A 19248-nucleotide genomic window follows, 5' to 3' on the forward strand; every position below is an offset into this window, starting at 1 on the left:
TGTGTGTGTGTGTGTGGGTGTGTACGCGTGCTTATAATATAGATCTGTTCTAAATGGCTAGATGAATACAGTTACACTTGTCAGGATATATGAAACCACAGCCCACACTGTGCATCCAGCGATTAAACCATTTCACACAATGGGCAATTGTTCATTCCAGCACATTCAGCCTTTCTAACATATTCTCCATTTTAGTATGTCGTTATATCCAGAATGTATTTGCTTCATACTTTGGTGTTTAAAAGCTGTCTTGTGAGGTTAATTAAAATCTCTGTAGTGTTATACATATTGCTTTGTCAGTTCCTTTTTTGTTTTGTTTGTTTTGTTTTGTGAAGATGATCTTCTGTATCCATGTGTCTGGCTATTGTTTCCACAATCCGTTCAGTGCAGCTTCCTCAGCACATACTGCTCTCTCTTATCCCACTTCCCCAGACAGGGTGATTTCTGATGTTTTGCGTAGCTTTATTGTTTCCTTCCCACTGTCATCAAATTCACACTGTAATACTTGGCACTTTTACTTCCTTTATAGAGTAGGATGTGATGTCATAGAGAAGGGGACAGGGCTACCCAAATTTTCTCAATTGCAGGGAGGAGCTGCCCAGGTGTGCTGAGGGGCCTGTACTCAGGAAGAGAAACAGGGAATCCTCCACAGTGAGTAACCCCACTTTCAAGTGCACCCAGTTTCCTTCATAGCCATGTCCAGTACAGTGTAGTTTCCTCTTCTGCCCTTTCCAGTTTTACCCAGTTTGCCCTCTGGAGTGTTCCCAGTTCAGTTCAGTTTCCCTTTTTCCCCTCCATTTTACTGCATATTCATTTTACTTCATCTTTTTCTGTTAACTCGCCTCTCTTCCTTATTCCAAAGGTTATATTTTCCCTTTTTGCCTTTTGATGTTGTTAACTTCCATCATTCTAGTCTTAATCTTCACTCACGTTGTCCTCTTTCCAGTGAATTAGACTCTCCTGTTGCTACTATTTCCTGTTTTGTCTATAGTTCCTCTCCTCTCCCTTGTAATAATCTCTTTCCGAGATCCCTCTTCGCTGATCCCTTTTGCATCTTTTAATTTCTTTCCTCTCTACTTTTCCCCCTTTCAGGTCACCATTCTATTTTCCTTTCCTGAAAATTCCATGTATAATCTTTCCTATTTATGTACACATTGTTATAAGCTCAGTTCAGCTCCCAAACCTTTGTAGTGCAGCCCTCATTTCTGCATTTTTCTTTTGTAGAACTAAAAGGTAAAGAATAAGCTTGTCTGATATGGAAAACAATATGGGGCAAGGGATTTGGTAAATAGTGTTCTGAATTGGAAAGAGGAGAACAGGAAGCTACCAGAACTGTAAAGTGGCAGGAGGGGTCTGGGGAGCTCAAGGGATTGGTAGAGGGTATGGAGGCTTTGGCTCCTCTAGGTCACCTGCTTGAATTACAGCCCTGATTAGTAGTGATTGAAAATATTCACCATCCAGTCTTCGGTGACTTACGTGATATGTTTTGGTGGTATGTTTCTAGTTCCTAGTGGACAGGTGTCCACGTTACAGTAGCAACCATCACAATTGGCATTAATTGGTAACTAGTAAAGAGAGGCAAAGGATTGAATGAGCATGGAGACCAAACTAATTTCTCATTTGCCAGAGGTGGAAGTCCAAGTTGTTACTGAGTCATGTTGGAAAGACACTGTGGGGAAGCTTGCATTGCCATTGCCTGTGCTGTACCTTTTCTGTTGTAAAGGATTTCAGTTTCCAGGGCTGTCAATCTGGCACCTTACATGAGCAAAAAAATGGCAGAAAGAGTTAACTGGCTAAAACTGAAAAGGGACAAAAAGCAAACGACAAACTAGAAAATTCCATGTCAATTGGTCTGAATTGGAATGAGGAGTGTATTAATTTGGGCTCAATTGGAAAAGGCAAAAAAGTGGAAAACTGAGCTGAACTGGAAAACATACTGCACTTGAGTGAGTCATGTGGCATCTTGTGTGCTTCTGTGAGTTTTGACCACTTAATTTTTCGTCTTTTTAAAAACAAAAAGCATTTAAAATTTGAAACCTATCATGTCACTTCTGACAGTGGCTCCTCCTTTGCAAACAGAAGTTTTTAGACTTCTTTTGTTTCTGAGGTCCTCATAAAATGTAAGCACAGTACTTCAGTGACCTCATACTGTTTTTAAAGTAGTGAGCAAAAACTGGCAATCTCTCTTGCTCCTCTCCCCCGCCCCACACACCTCAGAGAAACTGTACTGCCGTATTGGTCTCCTCAAATAGGTTTCATATTTTAACTCTTTTTAGTTTATTTTGTATCTTTGGAAGACTCTTCCCATGCATTTCAGCAGATGATGCACACAAGCAGCAAGTAAATCTCACTTTTTCTGCAGTGTCCTGGACTATATCTGGCCTTCCAACAGATGGAGAACTCCAGTCTCAACACTGCAAACCCCCCTCCAAAAATAATTAGGAAAAAAGTGCATGAACACATAACCTTTCAAATTCACAGAATTATTGTATCTTATTTACACATATATATCATTTCTTTTTAGGCATTGGAAAAACACCCCAACTCACCAATGACTGCAAAACAAATACTGGAAGTCATTCAGAAAGAAGGATTAAAAGAAACAAGGTCAGTATTTATATGTTCAATATCTCTTAAAATTTCTTTGAAAACAATGAAACCTAGCAGTAGTGAGGACTGTATGCCATTCCTAAAGTAATATGCACTGGCTAAATCGGAATGTCAGCGCATGGCAAGCTTATCTGACTTTTTTAGTTTTCAGTGTTGTAGCTGTGTGTTGGTCCCAGGATGATAGTGAGAAAGAGTGGGTGAGGTAATATTTTTTATTGGACCTACTCATGTCTTTCATCAACAGAAGTTGGGCCAATAAAAGAGATTACCTCGCCCACTTTTTAAAATAATCACGTGACTCAACTTATTGCAAGTGACTGGGATGCAGAAATGGATTGCAATGGATAAACCCCTGGAGGATGAGCAGGTTGGGGTAATGGGGTTTGATCCAAAACCCAATGAAGTCAGTAGCAGTCTTTCTATTGGCTCCAGTGGGCTTTGGGTCGAGCTTCTGGTGGACATACAGCTCCTTATTCCTGAATCACAACTGTGAGGTGATCTAAGCTATAACTGGGAGCTTGGACATGAAGACAAAATGACAGATTATTCTAATGGGAAAGGAGAGATTAGTTTGGGGAGGAAAATAATGATGCTCAAATACAGGGTACATTTTCTTCTTCTATGACTGGTGTTGAGGGATAACAGCTCACAGGGAATTTCTCTTCAAAGATACTGTGTCAGCAGGTGTTGACCTGCGGCAGCAAAATAAGGTAGGCATTTGCTTCTATTTTAATTATATCCTTTTACTGTGATGCTTAACATGTAGGGCAAGTGAGCTTTTAAAGACTAGTCTAGTAGAATAGTACTGCATTATATCTGTTATTTCTGAATTTATACTGTTTACCCAAAAGAATCTTCCCTAGGTACTGTTATGTTTCTTGTCATTCAGAAACATTTCCTAAGAAACAGAAGGAATAATGCAGTGTAGAGTCTTTCACAGTATATAACCATGCAGCTTACTGGTAAACTAGATACGAGCATATTGTAAAACATAATAAGTGTGTGTTGGTGGAATGAACAGCAGCAGGGATAGTATTATGTATGAGTGGAAGCTGCATTTGCCCCCTAAAGCTCTGCAAAAGAAGTTGCTGTTCAGAAATCATTTAAAATGTTTAAAAGGAAGAAGGAGAGAGCTTTAGAAAATATATGTCTGAACTTAGGATCTGTGCCACAAGGATATGGAAACAACAGAAAAGTCTCAGAAAAGAAATCACTTGAAAATTGTATATTAAGATACTCCACAGCAACGAATGAGCTGCTGATTGTTCTTTCTAGTCTTGTGATATGATGCTACTGCACTCTGACTTACAATGCTATTCTAATAATTCTTGTTATAATAACAACACCTCTTCATAATTCTTAGAATGCTTTTCTCTCTATCATGGCGTATTAAAGAGGAAGCAGTATACAGAGACTGGGTAGGGAGTGAAGCTAGCTCTTTAATATACTTAAAATACCTAAAACATGAAAACTCCCTTTGATGATAAATATAAATAAATCATACAACAGGAAGAAGAAGCTACTTAGCGGAAAATTAGCCTTGTAGTAATGCATGAACTCAGAGTGACAGGCAAGAAAAGGATCGACAAGTGTTCATTTCTGTATGATTTGTGTTGTGGTTCAGTATGTATGTTCTGTAAAATGAATGCAGCACGTCTGGGTAATTAGTAATAACTAACTATATGGAATGTCATGTGTAGTGATGAGCATTCCTACTATTGAAGGCAGGACAAATCTCTGTATTGTCTATTTAACTGAGTCCCAAATTGAGGAGCCTAAAAATTGATCGTTGCAGTTGTCTGGAAATTGTGACTTTTTTTTTTTTTTTAGAATTGAGTTTAAATTTAAACAAAGTTTGGATTAAATGTTTTCTACTGCATTGAAAATAGTTGAAATTAAGGCTCATGAAAGATTTTTGACTGAGAATGTTGGTGGTTAAATTCTTCTGCTAGAGCAGCAGGCTGTGCAAACTTATTCTATTTAGCCATGCTACTTTAACTGTAATCTTCAGGGGACCATCTCTATGGTTTACAAGGCACTCTAGTCTCCATGCTGCTATCTACTGAGACTTACAAGTAGTGGTGGATTTTGTGATGAATAGTCAACCTGTAACACCCCCTCAAATCTCCCCTCCCCCTCCCCAAAAAAAGAGCTGGAATGAGACCACCCAAGTGTCTTGGACCACTGAACAGCCTTCATTCTTTGGTGACTTTCTTTTAACTGGACTGGATTTGAACCAGCAGTGAAGGGTTATGTATCCTATTCCCTCTTCCTTATGCTGATATGTTTATCAGCAAACCTGTAGCAATTCTGGGTGAAGTTCTCCTAGAATTCTCTTCCAGCCTTTCCAGTGTATAGTGAACAATAGGACTGCTTAGTTCAGTCATTTTGCATGTATATTGCAAAAGTAACTAAGTTAAAATTTCTTGCTGTATTAGCTACTCAGAATTAAAAACTTCTAAGTTTTGGCATTTTTATTGTTGCCATTAGCGGCCAACCTTTAGGAGGACTCTGTCGGCCTTTTAGGGCCTTACATTTATTTCTCTTTGATGTTATAAGATTTGGAATTCCCCAACAGTTTGGTTGTTTTTCTACCCAAATTAAGTCCAGCAGGGAGAAAATTTAAAAAACAAAAACACTTCCACAAATCCAGGTGCACCTCAAGGGAAAAACAAGCAAAACTATGGTCATAAGCTGTGCTGGAGAGTACACTTGCACAGATTTATATCATGTTGAGATGCATGTTTCAGTTTTGTTTTTGTTTTGTTTTTTAAATATCTTTCCTGCTGCGACAATCACTTGTAAAAAGATCATCATCTGGCCAATCCTCCTCTCTGTACCTGGAAGGAAAACCAACTCTTAAGGTAAACAATTTTGGGGCCTAAAAGTTTGACATTTTTCTTAACTAACGAAAATAAATTATGTGTGTGTCTAAATGTAAGTGTTAGCAAACTGACCTCCTTGAGACTGTAGTCTTTTATCTACAGAGCAGGTGCGATGCATGCAACAATAGTGCAAATGTCAAGTTTATCTTTCGTTGTACCTCAACCTTATTCTGAAATAATTGCTTTTCTTCGAGACAGAGTAGTTTAGCTATGAGCCTGTTTAAATACTGGCCTCTCTGCTGAGATTACAAATGAAGGTGTCAATTGTGCACCTGGCCATTTTTAACTGGATTGAGAACACCAAATTATTTCGCATAGGCCACTAAGCAGTGGTTTAATGATAACAATTTTTGGATAGTACTGACATGAGGCAAATTTGAACTGGTGATTAAGAGAGACTTCCTGCTCCATTACCAACTTCCATAGCTTTCCAACCTACTGTTCTTCTCATAAAAACAAATCAAATTCTGTATGTAATTGGAGATCTTAGTTAATTTTTTTTCCTGTATTTGCTATAATGTTTTTTATAGCAGGCTAAGTCAAGAGGGGATAATGAGAAAGATATATGGGTTAATTAAAATAAACACTTATGTTCTAATATAATTTTTTAAAAATTGAGATAAAATCCACAATGATTTTAAGGGTAGATGTTTGATTTTGAGAGATGTCAGAATCACTATAAAAATTACATGGTAAGAAACGTCAGTTTAACGTCTTGTAAAGTTGCAAATATCCAGGTATGATTAAAAATATGTGTTCATGGTGATAAGGACCTGTTATGTGTTAGTAGGTTTCTTCTATGTGAGAATTTATCAGGCAGTTAGAAAGATAGAACAAAATTTATGTTCTGGCAGCCATTCACAGGGATGACTTGTAAATGGAAGTTAACTTTGTCAAAAGTTGTTTGGCTTCCATGTTTTCTAGTTTATACAGTTTTGCTGCATGCTAATTTAGAGTCCAAGCGATATAGTGTAGTGGGGAAGGACTTGTGAGAAATCTTTGGGCAGAACCTCTTCTGATTATTTCCAGTTAAAAAGAATTATAATGGTAATTTGCGAGAGTGTAGGATGGCAAAAAAGGATTCTGAAAAGAATTGACTCACTTGCCAGCAGCAGGCAGTTTTATTATTAGAGAAATGTCAGAGGAATTGAAATAATTACCAGAAACCTAGTAGCCAGATATGAAGTGATAGATGAAAGATGAGTAGGGGTATACCACTCGTCATGATCAAGGGGAATGCCCTGATGAACAATTCAGCCCGCCACTATCCCCAGCTGATGGGAGAGGGAGTAGGTGTTGGGATTTTTACAGTGGGTATTGATCCTGAGCTACTTTCAGTGCTTGTTCTCTTTTATTAGTCTCAGGATAGTAATTGTCTGATATGTATGATGCTCCATTACCTCTGTAGCTGGTGGTTGGATTTTTGGCACTTCCAGAGGCTCCTGGCTGATGTGAAGGGAGAGAGGAGACAGCTCTTGGCTACTGTACCCATCCTGTTGCCTTGACCTTTTTCTTTTTTGGCAGGTGTGGGTGGGTCTTCTTCTGGGAATAACTCCACACTTGCTTTTGCTGCTTACAGGTTTCCTAGGCAGCATCATCAAATTGACATGATTTGTGACAGCTTCGCTGCTGCTTACAGGGTTCAGAACAAGAGTAGGGAAAATGAGCTAGAGCCATATAAATTCACTCTGCTGCTGTCTGAGGAAGCTATGAACAGCAGCAGAGGCAGTGGACATCACTGTCTGCAGACTCAAGAATACAACACTATGCTGGTTTATATCAGATTGACATTTGAAAGGGCTTGAAGTTTTTTCTTCAAGTGAAAGTTTAAATTCTGCCTAGATTGATAGCTTAGACTCCCATACCCAGTGGGGAGTACTTACCCACTGGCCAAGGCCAAGTAGTTTTTTTTTTTTTAACTCCCGCAGTGCATACAGGATTCCTTACAGAATGCTCCAGGTGCTTTACATAAAGATGAACCATCAAATAAGTATGTTTTCATTTTTGTTGAAAAATGGGAACCACTTTGGCTTCCCAGAAATGAAAAGGCAACTCATTCCATAGTCATGAGGTATATGTGCTAAAGGTACAAGCTTCAAATATGTCTGAATTATATTTAGGATAGGTAGTGAATCTGCAGACTTTGATCTAGCAGTATGAGTTACTTGTTTTAGTTAAAAACAAAACAAAAGTTTCCCAAATGAAAGATTGGAACATTATGAATCACAGATACTCCATCTCCTGTTCTTTCTTGTTATGCCTCTGGTCATCTACTGATTGTCACTTTGTGACACTGCAATTTTTGTTAAGCCTTTCTGGAGCAGTACAAAAGCTATCATAATGTACGAAGCTATATCTGAATTCTTACCCCCAGATAACACTTACAGTATTAAACTGCACACAATTACTATGTCCCTGCTACATACAGACTTTCCAAAGATGCAGTTCTTCTCTGAAGAGTGTGTTACTTGGTGAAGAGACACTTACAGCCACAGTGGAACACAAAATTAAGGTCCTTGGGAAGAGGAGAAGAAAAAAGACTAGGGTTTCAGAGTCTTACTGTAAAAAATTAATGATTATTTTAACATGTATATATTTTTGTTTCATTGCAGAAGGTATCTTTGCGTCCAATGGATGAAAAATACTATTAAATGACACCTCCCACCCCCAGATAGTAACTACCCCCAATAATAGAAAGAACAGCAATAATAAATACTGTAGAACCTCAGAGTTACGAACACCTCGGGAATGGAGGTTGGTTGTAACTCTGAAATTTTTGTAACTCTGAACAAAACATTATGGTTGTTTCAAAAACAGCTTTAAAACTTTACCGTGGGGAAGAAAAATGCTGCTTTAACCATCTTAATTTAAATGAAACAAGCACAGAAATAGTTTCCTTACCTTGTCAAATCTTTTTTTAAACATTCCATTAATTTTTTTAGTAGTTTATATATAACACAGTACTGTTCTGTATTTGCTTTTTATTTTTGTTTTTTGTCTCTGCTGCTGCCTGACTGTGTACTTCCAGTTCCAAATGAGGTGTATGGTTGACTGGTCAGTTTGTAACTCTGGTGTTCATAACTCTGAGGTTCTACTGTACAAATGAAAAACATCATAGGCCTACTCTTTGGAATGTACTATGAAATGTTAACACATATTGGAACCTGAAGTAAGTTATGTGATTCCCTCCCATTTGAATCCAGAAACTGAAAACACGGAAGTATCAGTCTGCAGTTCTTATCACATGAGTTTTTGGGGAAAATCTCCAGTCAAATTGTGCCAAAAGTTTTGGTGCTGAGGATTCTTGTTCATGCCCTGTTTCTCCCTAGTTTTGTACTTCTCCCTCTGCCTTGCTTGGTAACACTCAGAAATTTCACTCCTACTCCTTCCTCTCTAGAATAGATTAAAGAAAAAGTGAATCTACGGGAGTTAAAAGGGCAATAAACCAAGGAAAGGGGGACAAGAAATGTTTTAACTTTTAGAATGCAACTTTAACCCACAGGTCCTGTATCTCTTTGCCCTCCTCCTCTGTCACACTCAGGATTCTGAACTCTGGGGCAAGATCATTCCTTACCCTTCTTGCTGTTAAGGAATGTTTGACCTGAGTGTATCTTCAAGTAACTGTGACTGGCCTATTATTTTTAGTATTATTATTTTAGAACAGTGGTTCTCAACCTATTTACCATTGTGGGTCGCATCCAATACTACCTGTATGGCCCTGAGGATGTTACATAGGCTGCAGCTGTGTGCTGATTGGGCTGCAAGCAGCTTGTGGGCCACAGGTTGAGAACCACTGCTTTAGAAGAAGTAAGAAATCTTGCTCTCTCTGCTACTTTTACTGCATTTATAACTTATCCGTAGAATTCTTAACCCTACCTCTCTTTCCTTCTTGACTTGGCTTCCCTCTTAATTACTACAGGAAATGTCAATTCAAGTCCTTCTCTCTCATCCCCCTCTCCTCTCCAAAAAGCACATTGGTTCTCGTGCAGCTGTTACTCTGCCCAAGGTCATGCTGTCTACACAGGATCAGATAGATTCTTATGGTGATAATCTTCTTTGGGAAGACCAAGAAGAGATATTTGTCATAGGTAACAAAGCTGGCTCAAACCTTTCTGCTTCTCATCCTCAAAGGTGATAATAGCCTTTTCTCACCTAGCTGCTGATATTGAGATTTCAGAGCCTGAGGAGGCGCCAGAGAAAGACTGTGAATATTCTCAAGATTTTCTTCTAGAGAATTTATGCGATTTGTGCAGAAATATTACACCAGTACGTTGCCTGGAAGTAACCCCATGACTTCATCTGTTACTTGAGAAGAGCCATCAAAGGAGAACACCTAACCGTATGCAATTCAAATTTGTCCATCGATAAATGACACCCTCCCTGGTCAACCTAAACAGTATGCTCACCAGACTCTTTAAGCTCCCAGCTTCTAAAGTGAAACAAATGGAGTGGATCCTGAAACTTTTTTCACTGCACCATTTTTGTGTACAAGAACCTGTCCATTCCCACCCCCAAATGTCTTGAAACATAGACCTTGTCCTAGGAGGTAGTGTCTCTGACCGTCATTCTTTTTTTGTTTTTTCTGGCTCCAATTCCAGTACTGCTGTTGTGTCCTACAGAAGGTGTACTTACTGAGTATCCTGATACACCTCTACCCTGATATAATGCTGTCCGTGGGAGCCAAAACCTCTTACCATGTTATAGGTGAAACAGCATCCTATCGAACTTGCTTTGATCCGCTGGAGTGTGCCGCACCGCCCCCCGGATCACTGCTTTACCGCGTTATATCTGAATTCGTGTTGTATCGGGTCGTATTGTGTCGGGGTAAAGGTGTACATTGCCTCAGTCTTGTCTGTTTATGGTTTCAGGTTCTCCAGCGGTTTCTGATCCTCTCTGGAATCAATGCATCAGAAACATACAAGACTCTTTTCATTCCCCTGTCCTTGTGGAAAGCCTCCCTATTCGGTTAGTTAATTAAGTCACCTATTAAATGGATCTCCTGGGTTGGTAATAGGGACAATGGACACTAAAGGCTTTATTTTGAGTTCAGAATGAGCCTGAGGAAATGATTCTTTTCAGAGGAAAAAAAATGTACATCAATTTCCTTGAGTATAGGGCTTTTAGGAAGGCACTGGTAGCGCTCAGGGACTCTTTGGAATCTCAAGGGACTCCATTTGGGTCACAGCTCTGAGTGCTCTGTCTCATGTGGTCATTTATCCCTTTTCTCTCTGTTAAAACTGTTGGATAAAATTTTAAAAAGTGCTGAAGTCCCATCTAAAGTCACTGGGATATGGCTCCTAAGTGATGTGGGTGCTTTTGATATTTTACCCAGTGCTTCTACATCCCTTGATCTTTCTGCCAGTTTCTCTTTAAGCCTTTGAGTTCTATGTCTGTGGAGCTGCTGACTTTAAAAGCCCTTTCCCAGTTACTGCTTTTCTGCAAATACGGTAAATGAGCTTGGCAGCCCAGTTTTCTTTACTGCCAACGTATTTCTGGTTCTCCACGGTATAAGGAGGCTTTTCTTCCCTTCTCCAGTAGTTTCAAGGTTTCTTCTTGGTCAAGAAATACTATCATTGCCCAGTTTTATTCTTCCACTCAGAATAAAAAAGAATGCAGGATGTGCCCTTTGACTATTATAGAACCTTAAAATTCAGCTTTGGAACAACAAAGGATTTTTGGTCTTCCGGTTTGTTTTGTTATGGGAAGAGCCAAGGATGGGGACCAAAACCTCTACGGTTACTCTAGTCTGCTAGATTATATTTGGGAGACCTGTTCAGGTGAAGGAGCACATTGTTTTTTTTCAATGTCAGAACCTATTCTGACTTTATGTAGTCAATCTTTGGGACAGAGAGGGGCATTTTGGTGGAAGAGAGAAATAAAGCTCATGTGCATTTTTTTTCACCTGGTATGACTCAATTACTGCATATGCATCATCTGTTGATGCAGTTTTTGGCTATGGAGTGATGAGAGCAGTTGTGTCTGAGTAACTTCTACCAATTCTTTCAATGAAAGACTGCTAGAAAGATCCCCTCTCTGGTCCTCCTTCAGGTACCTTCTCAAAACTCACCTCTTCCATAAAATGCATATTATGGCAATGCAGGTGGACAGTTGCAATCACTGTTGCTAATCAGCCAAGAATGGTGCATGTCATGTTATATTTGCTACTCTGTCTCCACCACTCCTCTCTTGGCCCTCTTGTTTGTCTCAGATACCTGTTACTTGTCTTTTTACACTGTAAGGTCTTTGGGGGAAGAGACAGCTATAGATTATATGTTTAAACACAGGCATAATGGAACTTTGACATGGTTGTGGTCTTTAAATGCTGTAGCACAGGCCTGCACAACTCGTAAAGTGGCGACGGCCATATTACTCCAAAGAAAACAGCTGAGGGCTGAACCCCCCTGGCCCTGCCGAACGCCCCCCCAGTGCCACCAAACCCCCCCCAAAACACAACACACACACCCCCCCCAGTGCCCCCCGAAATACTCCCCCCCGAGCACTGCCCACCCCACGGAAACAAGCCCTCCTTCCCCAGTGCTGCCCCACCGAAACAGCAGTATTAAACCTTGGTAATATGTTATAGCGGGCCCCTAAGGTAGTATAATTAAGGTAAAAGAAAAATGTCTTTTTGCTAAAAGTAGAATAAGATTTTCCCCCAACTTTGTAATCAATTGCCCTGTTTAATGAATGAGGTGTGACTGAGGAAGGCGTGGAAGGCAGCACCTCCAGACAGCTGCAACCCTTGGAGAGGGGATGGAAGCCGGACCAGATCAGTAGAAAAGGTCAGCTACTGACTCCTCGCTCGCCTCCTCAGCCCCCCACTCCCTCGGCTTGCCTCCTCAGCCCCCACCACTGCCCGCCCACTTGCCTCCTCACCCCTCCCACCCCCCTGGCTCGCCTCCTCAGCCACTGCCGCTGCCTGCCCGCCCGCCACCACTGCCCTCTTGCTCACCTCCTCAGTCCCCCACCCCCTTGGCTCGCCTCCTCACCCCCCACCACTCCCCGCCTGCATCTTCAGTCCCCCTCCCTCACCTGCCACATGCCTATTCGCCCCCTGCGGGCCGCACAGTGAGCCCACGCAGGCCTCATGTGGCCCAGGCCTGCTGTAGCAATATATGTTAAACAATAAGATCTGTTGCAGGCAAGTGAATTGGAGGTTTCAGAGACTACAGTTTTTATTTGTAAATGTTTCTGAATCTTGGATATACTATTCTGGACTGATAATTCTAAAATTCATAATATTTAGGCATACTTTAATGTATCATATTTTAGCTACTGATGGCTTGTTTTAGTTCACGTTTATGTAGAAACTATCCCTAATTGGTATATTTTAACGCTGCTTCTCTCCATTTTGAAGCACCATGGAAGCTTTGTCAAGGGACTTTAAGGGACAGTACAGGAAAATAATGTTTCCATGAGTGTTTTTGATGCAGTTGGACTGTTGCTTCTGCTTGTCATATAAGAAATAATTCAAATTGGTGTCAATTTTATGTTTCTCTCAGATACACATTTAAGTTCAAATTTATTATCATGTGGGTTAAATTTAAGAGGGAGTTGAAAAGACCATTGGCATTACGAATTTGTATTTATAATAGTGGATTGGGACCCCATTGTACTGGGCCCAAACACGTAGTGTGAAACAGCTTCTATCCTGAATATCTTACTATATAAAGTGACAAGGCATAGGATGGAGGGGCAAAAGAAGCATGGAGACAGGTGGAGTGACTTGACCAAGATCACCCAACAGATCATTGGCAGAGCTGAGAATGGAACTCTAGTCTTGTGACTCCCAGTTAGTACCCTATCCACTAAACCTTTCTCTGTGTGTGCACATATGTGTAAATATATAAAATAAAGAGGATAAAATACAGGCACCCTATAATATAATTTGTATCCTGTTGTAAACCGACTGTATGTAGTAGCTGAGTGTCTGCAGATATTCAGATTTCGTAACTAATTTGTAGAAATAAAAAACACCAATCTAGTCACTCCACTTCCCTTAGATCTTCAAGAGTTTACGTCAGTTACAATGTTTTTTAAGGGTTCTCCTTCTGCACTTTGGTGCTGATCATCAAGGAATTTAAGCATGTGCTTATGTGCTTTAGTGAACTGGGGCCTTAGAACAGTTGATCCTCTTACGTAAGGTGATTGATTTTATTCTTTTTGATTAGTATATTTGCTTATAAGTTGTTCAGTGCTTCATTTCTCCACCTCGTGAACTCTGTAATACTACGGTCTGATGTGTCTAGGTGCAACAATGTGTGACATAACTTCTGTGAAAGTTAGATAGGTGGTTATACAAAATACTGTTGCTTGGTTTTCTAAAGGGTCAGCAATAAAATAGTTTATTTTAAATCAAGGAATAACACTGGAAAGTACTTCACTATGAAGACCGCGAAAATGAGAATGTAATCTGTATGAGAAGCTTGCTTTCCTAGCTATAATGAAAATATATTTTCGTTTTACTTGTATAGTTATTCCAGTTTTTGTTTACCCATTCTGTTTTTTCCCCAAGGGCTAGATAGGAGTGTTAAGTGCTTGAAGGCCATTTAAAGGGAATATGTGCTTTATTGTAGTTATACTGTGAAATTATAGCACATACAGTGAAAGTGAAGATTTTACAGTTAATCCATGTTTAGTTGTAATGCCATCATTTTAGATCTGTAAAGCAAAATCATTTTGTCTTTGAATATGTCCAAGTCTCCATTGTTACACTGGAACTTGTTGAAATTAGGATCCACATTGTGTATTAGTGCCATATTGCAGAGGTTACTTTTTTCTAAGTATGGAGGGAGGGACAGTAAACAATTGTTACAATGAATAACGACTAATAGTATATCGTAAATACTTGATCATAAGCCGACCCCCCCCCAAGATGGATAAGGAAGAATTGAAAAGTTTTATGACCCATTCATAAGCCGACCCTATAATTCAGGGGTCAGCAAACTTTGGCTCCTTTGCCATGAGGATAAGCTGCTGCAGGTCCGAGATGGCTTGTTTACCTCCAGCATCCGTAGGCATGGAGGTAAACCTAAGTAAACAAAGTGTCCCAGCCCATCAGGGTAAGCAGCTGGTGTGCCAGGACAGCAACTGGTGGGGAAATTTTTTTTTTGGGGGGGGGAGAAACTGGGAGTCAGGGAAGTAACCCTTGTGATCACTCCCCACATGACCCTACCCCTAGCCTGGGACCCCCACGCTCTTCCCATCCCATCCCTTCCCACCTTATCTGGGGAGGACCAGGGGAGGATGTCTCTGGCCTGGCTGGAGTTGCTTCAGCAGACCGGGCAGTGTGGCCGCAGCCTGCTCCGGTGGGCTGGGCCGGACGGTGTGGCCGCAGCTTGCTCCGGCGGGCCGGGCCGGACGGCGTGGCCGCAGCCTGCCAGCCCCGGAGTTGCAGCTGCCTTGGAGGCTGGAGGGAGAGCAGCATGGCCAGAAGCAGAGACACTCTATCCCCGCCTCTTCCCTTCTGGCTCTGCTGCCTCTCCTTGCTCTGTCTGTTGAGGGGAGGGGCTGTGTCTCACCTCTCCCTCTCTATACCTGTTCATAAGCCGACCCCCTTCTCTGGTGCTTCCTTTTTTTTTACTAAAAAAATGCAGCTTATGAACGAATATATACAGTAATGTTGATAGTCTTATTTGTGATATTTACCAACTACATTGGGTACAATAAAAATCTACACTTCTTATTGGTCCAACCCACCTACTGTTTGTAGGTAGGAAATAGGTGTCAGCTGTGAAAATTAAAGTTGTGTCATCCTTTCTACAAATTCCATGCTCAGCATCCTTTTCATAGTGAAAAAGGTTTAATGTTCTATATTTTTGATGCTTTATATAACAAAGACAACCTGTGTTCATCTATCCTTTGTCATAGTTAATACAATTCAGCTGTAGAATTTTTTGAGAGACCCAAATTAGTAACTAATAAAACTTGTGTGGAAATGGAAACTAGAGTATTGGAGTCCCCAAATGCATATTGTCACTTTAAAACTTACACAGGTTGTGTCAAGAACATCTTTCAGTGTTTTTTTCTGGAAAGGTGTAGCCTCCCTTTGGCAATATAGCAGCAAAAGTAGACTTTTATAATTCTTTTCTTTAAGTAAAAAAATTAATCTGCTTTAAATTTTGCATCTTTTTTTTTGAGAGAGAAATTAAGATTTCTTACAGATGTGTACAAATCCATTCATACACACCTGGAAGTTAAAGGGCGGGGGTGTCTGACTAGATCACTAATCGATTCCCCTGGCAGTGCAAGTTTCTTCCCTGTATCCAGTGGTTTCTCCAGATTGGTTTAAAATAACTCATGTGGTTTTTCCCCCTAATTTAACAGATCTTCCTTTTTGGGGAGCAGTTTCCTGATATTCAATCTTAGAATTTTCCCTTCCTTAATTTAATCTTTTTACTTATATCCAGTCAAAGTATGTGTTCATCTGAACCCTTGTTAACTTAACCACTATTGTGAAAAGAGTGATAGGTTCTCTGAGGTTTGTCTTAATCAGCCAGCTTTGCCAACATCTCCTGGTTAAGAGGAGGGAGACTGTAAATTGGTTTTCTAATAATATAAACCCCTTATTGTCCAGAGCTCTTAGCATTTTATGAAATCTTCAGTTCATTGAGGTTTGGTGGTAGATAGAGCTTGTGAAGGACTATACTCAGCTAAATGGGCTGTATGTAATGCAATAACTTTAACTTCTTATCCAATCAGTTCAGAATTTCAGACAATTTTTCAGGCCTCCGTGGTCAGAACTCTCTGCTGCTGTTAGGGAAAATCTGGAAACTGAAAGGGGAAAAATGGGGGACACATGGAACCCTGACAGTTGATTAGCACTACCACAGCTGTAAACACCTCTGTAATTGACTATAGATAAAAGGACTAGTTGGTGGCACCCATTAACGTCTGCCAACATAACAATACTCAATCTCATCTGTTGTCCTCCTAATAGAGTTTAACAGGTTGATACCCTCAATGATCTATATCTCAGAAAGAAAGAAGACAAATAACTTGGGGGACTAGGAGGAAGTGGGGGCAGAATGGGGAAGTCCACACAGTCCCTGACGTGGGGGAGCCTCATATGGGGGAATGGGGAATAGAGGCATACAGAAAACCCTGGCAGGGGAAGGTTAGTGATCCTGATGAGAGGATGTGGGGACACTCGCAAACCCTCTACCATGCAGGCCTATCTTAACCAGTGTGCCCTCGGGACACTTGCACAGGCAAGAAGGTCCTGGGGGCAAGTTGCTATGCTATGGGGTGAGTGGGGAGTATTGGGAGGTGGCGTGTGTGGGGGCGAGTGGAGCACGGGTGTATGTGTGCGGGATTGAGGGCTGGGATGTTGAAGAAGGGGATGTTGGAGGTTATGGCCAGTATGGCTCAGGTGCTGGGGGGCTGTGGTGAGCATGATATATTACAGGGCTGCTGGGATGTGTGTGGAGGCTGTCAGGCTAAGTGGGAGCTGGTAGAGAGTTGTTGAAGTGTATATATGGGGTAGGAGGGGCATTCTATGGTCTGTTTCTGAGATATGTTATTCATACATTCGTATATTTTAACTTCCAAAACATCTCTGTGTAGAAATAAAACCAAAAAATGACTGCAAGACTTCTTGGTACAAGGATTTTGACATAGATCAAGTATAACTCTTCAGGAAGGCATATAATAGACACTTTAAATGCAGCACCTTTTATTTTGTTTAAAGGTAATTTGTTCTGTTTTCTTATAATTTTCTTGATTCCTATACCAATCTTTAAAGTTACTGTGAGATCAAATTACTTTGTCCAATTTTCAGTGTGAAAGCAGAATGAAAATGAAAAGCAATTCGTATGCTGATACGGAATTTTTTCTTAGTTCATTACATGACATCTGAAAGAAAAAAGTGTACAACTTAATATACTGTTATTTTTTGGTTAAGCCACATGAAAAATTCCCATTTTCTGCACATAATTCACATACAACTCAGTATTTATCAATACAGATGACTTTCTGAACACTGAAGTCTCAATAATCCTTTGGCTGGCAAATATTCAAAGTGTAAATGGGAGGAATTGACAAGTACAAGCCAATTTTTTACCTTTGTGAATAGGATAAATGAATTTTTTAAACAAAATTTAAGGACATTAACATCCTCTGATCTGTAATTATTCAAACAGTAAAGATGGTATGAGAAGATAGAATATGTTCTTATAGAGTGCTCTTTTGAGCTATTTGCCTTGATAGATAAATGAGACAAAACAGTTTCTCTTTTCTCATTCATAATGGACTCTACTTTACCTGCAGTTGGAGAGCAGACAATGGAATTTGGAAGTTTATCTGGTAGAAGATGCTTGTTCGCTAGATGGAAACCAGAAAAATGTGTAGCTTCAAGAATATCTCCCTCTTAGTATATAGCCTTCATGGATAAAATTTTAGCTTGTACCTGTTTCTTTATGAGACTGCTTCAGTTATTACTGAGATCAGTTTATCAGCTTTTGAGAATCCAACCAAAGGCTATCATAATATTTTTTGTCTGTTAGAAGAGCTTGAAATGCTTTCATGTCTATCGTATTATACATATCTCAAGACAATTGTTCATTTGTACTGAAAATAACCACTGTTGTTTTCCACTATTTATGTTAATTTATCTTTGTTTGTGCTACCAGTCCATCTCTTTGTTTAATAGATCATTACAATATTTTAAATATCTGAGTCGATTAGAAATTGAACCACATTATCTGAAGAATGACATCCTTCCTCTACAACTACCCCAGCCAAAAAGCAAGATAATCTAAGACTTGAGAGGGTGAAAAGGCTCGGAAAGAAACTTCCAAAAAATAAATGCGGTTGGCTATAATCTTTTCTCAAGAGCTACTAAACTTTGGTTATGTTATGGATTGAGAGCAGGTGAAAATCAGTCCAGTTTCAACCTTTTCATATATGCTAAATGTCGAAGAAACTTTTTGTTTGTTTGTTTGTTTGTTTTTTGTTTTGTTTTGCAAGACTGTTACAAAGTTATAAACCTAACCAGCTATATCAAAATATCATTCCACTAGATGATGTATAGAAATGCATGAACTAAGGCAGTGATATTATGGAGAGAGTTGCTGTCCATAGATTTGCACTAGACTGGTAAAGATTAAGGAGATCTTAGACAGACATCAAAATACTGTGAGGGTTGTGTGGCAACCTGGTCCATAATCTTAGCTGGAAAAGGAAGGTTAGGTAATTGGCCAGATTGTGATTATCAAGTGCTGATAATTTCCTGAAGAAAAAGCTCTTTATGACAGCAAAATACCTTTTCAAAGGGAGGCATTGAAATTTTTTCGGTAGTACTGTACCCATTTTTCCATATTAGTTCTTATCATCCAGAAAGACATGGATCCAAATAACACATTGTGACCTGAATCGTTCTGCTTACCTCTGGCCACTGACACTCTGATGCCAAAACGCAGCCAGAGAAGTCTTAGTTTTTGCCATATGTGGATGTCCTCTTGTATCTGTGAGATGCAGTGTGGTCCAAACCCATTCATTTTTTTTATCCACAAAGTTACTAGGAATTTCCTCACAATGAAGAGAACTTGAATTGGACATCAAACTTCAGTTTATCAACCAAAACAAATCTGGTGGTTGAAAATTTAAGGCCTTATTGGGGAGGTGAATGACGTTGCTTTGTCTGGCCACCAACAGGATAGAAGTACTCCTATCTCAAACTGTAGGAAGGAGGGGTTGGTCCCCGACATCAGTTAAGTACCACAGGATTGGCTTCAAAGGCTGTTTATGCAACTAT

The 19248-nt window shown here is 40.0% G+C and overlaps 1 protein-coding gene across 2 annotated transcripts in view; it reads left to right on the plus strand.

Moving 5' to 3' along the window:
- Positions 1–19248, plus strand: part of ASXL3 (ASXL transcriptional regulator 3) — a 149681-nt gene that overhangs the window by 22259 nt on the left and 108174 nt on the right. The window contains exons 2-3 of one of the 2 annotated variants that reach the window (XM_050941901.1): positions 588–651; positions 2525–2607. In XM_050941901.1, the coding sequence (XP_050797858.1) occupies positions 2552–2607 (56 nt within the window). In that variant the 5' untranslated portion in view covers positions 588–651; positions 2525–2551. The remainder of the gene's footprint in view (positions 1–587; positions 652–2524; positions 2608–19248) is intronic. The other variant, XM_050941900.1, reaches the window with a different exon arrangement.

This window comes from Gopherus flavomarginatus, chromosome 2 (genome assembly GCF_025201925.1).
Source record: "Gopherus flavomarginatus isolate rGopFla2 chromosome 2, rGopFla2.mat.asm, whole genome shotgun sequence".
In the NCBI taxonomy this organism is placed as follows: Eukaryota; Metazoa; Chordata; order Testudines; family Testudinidae; genus Gopherus; species Gopherus flavomarginatus.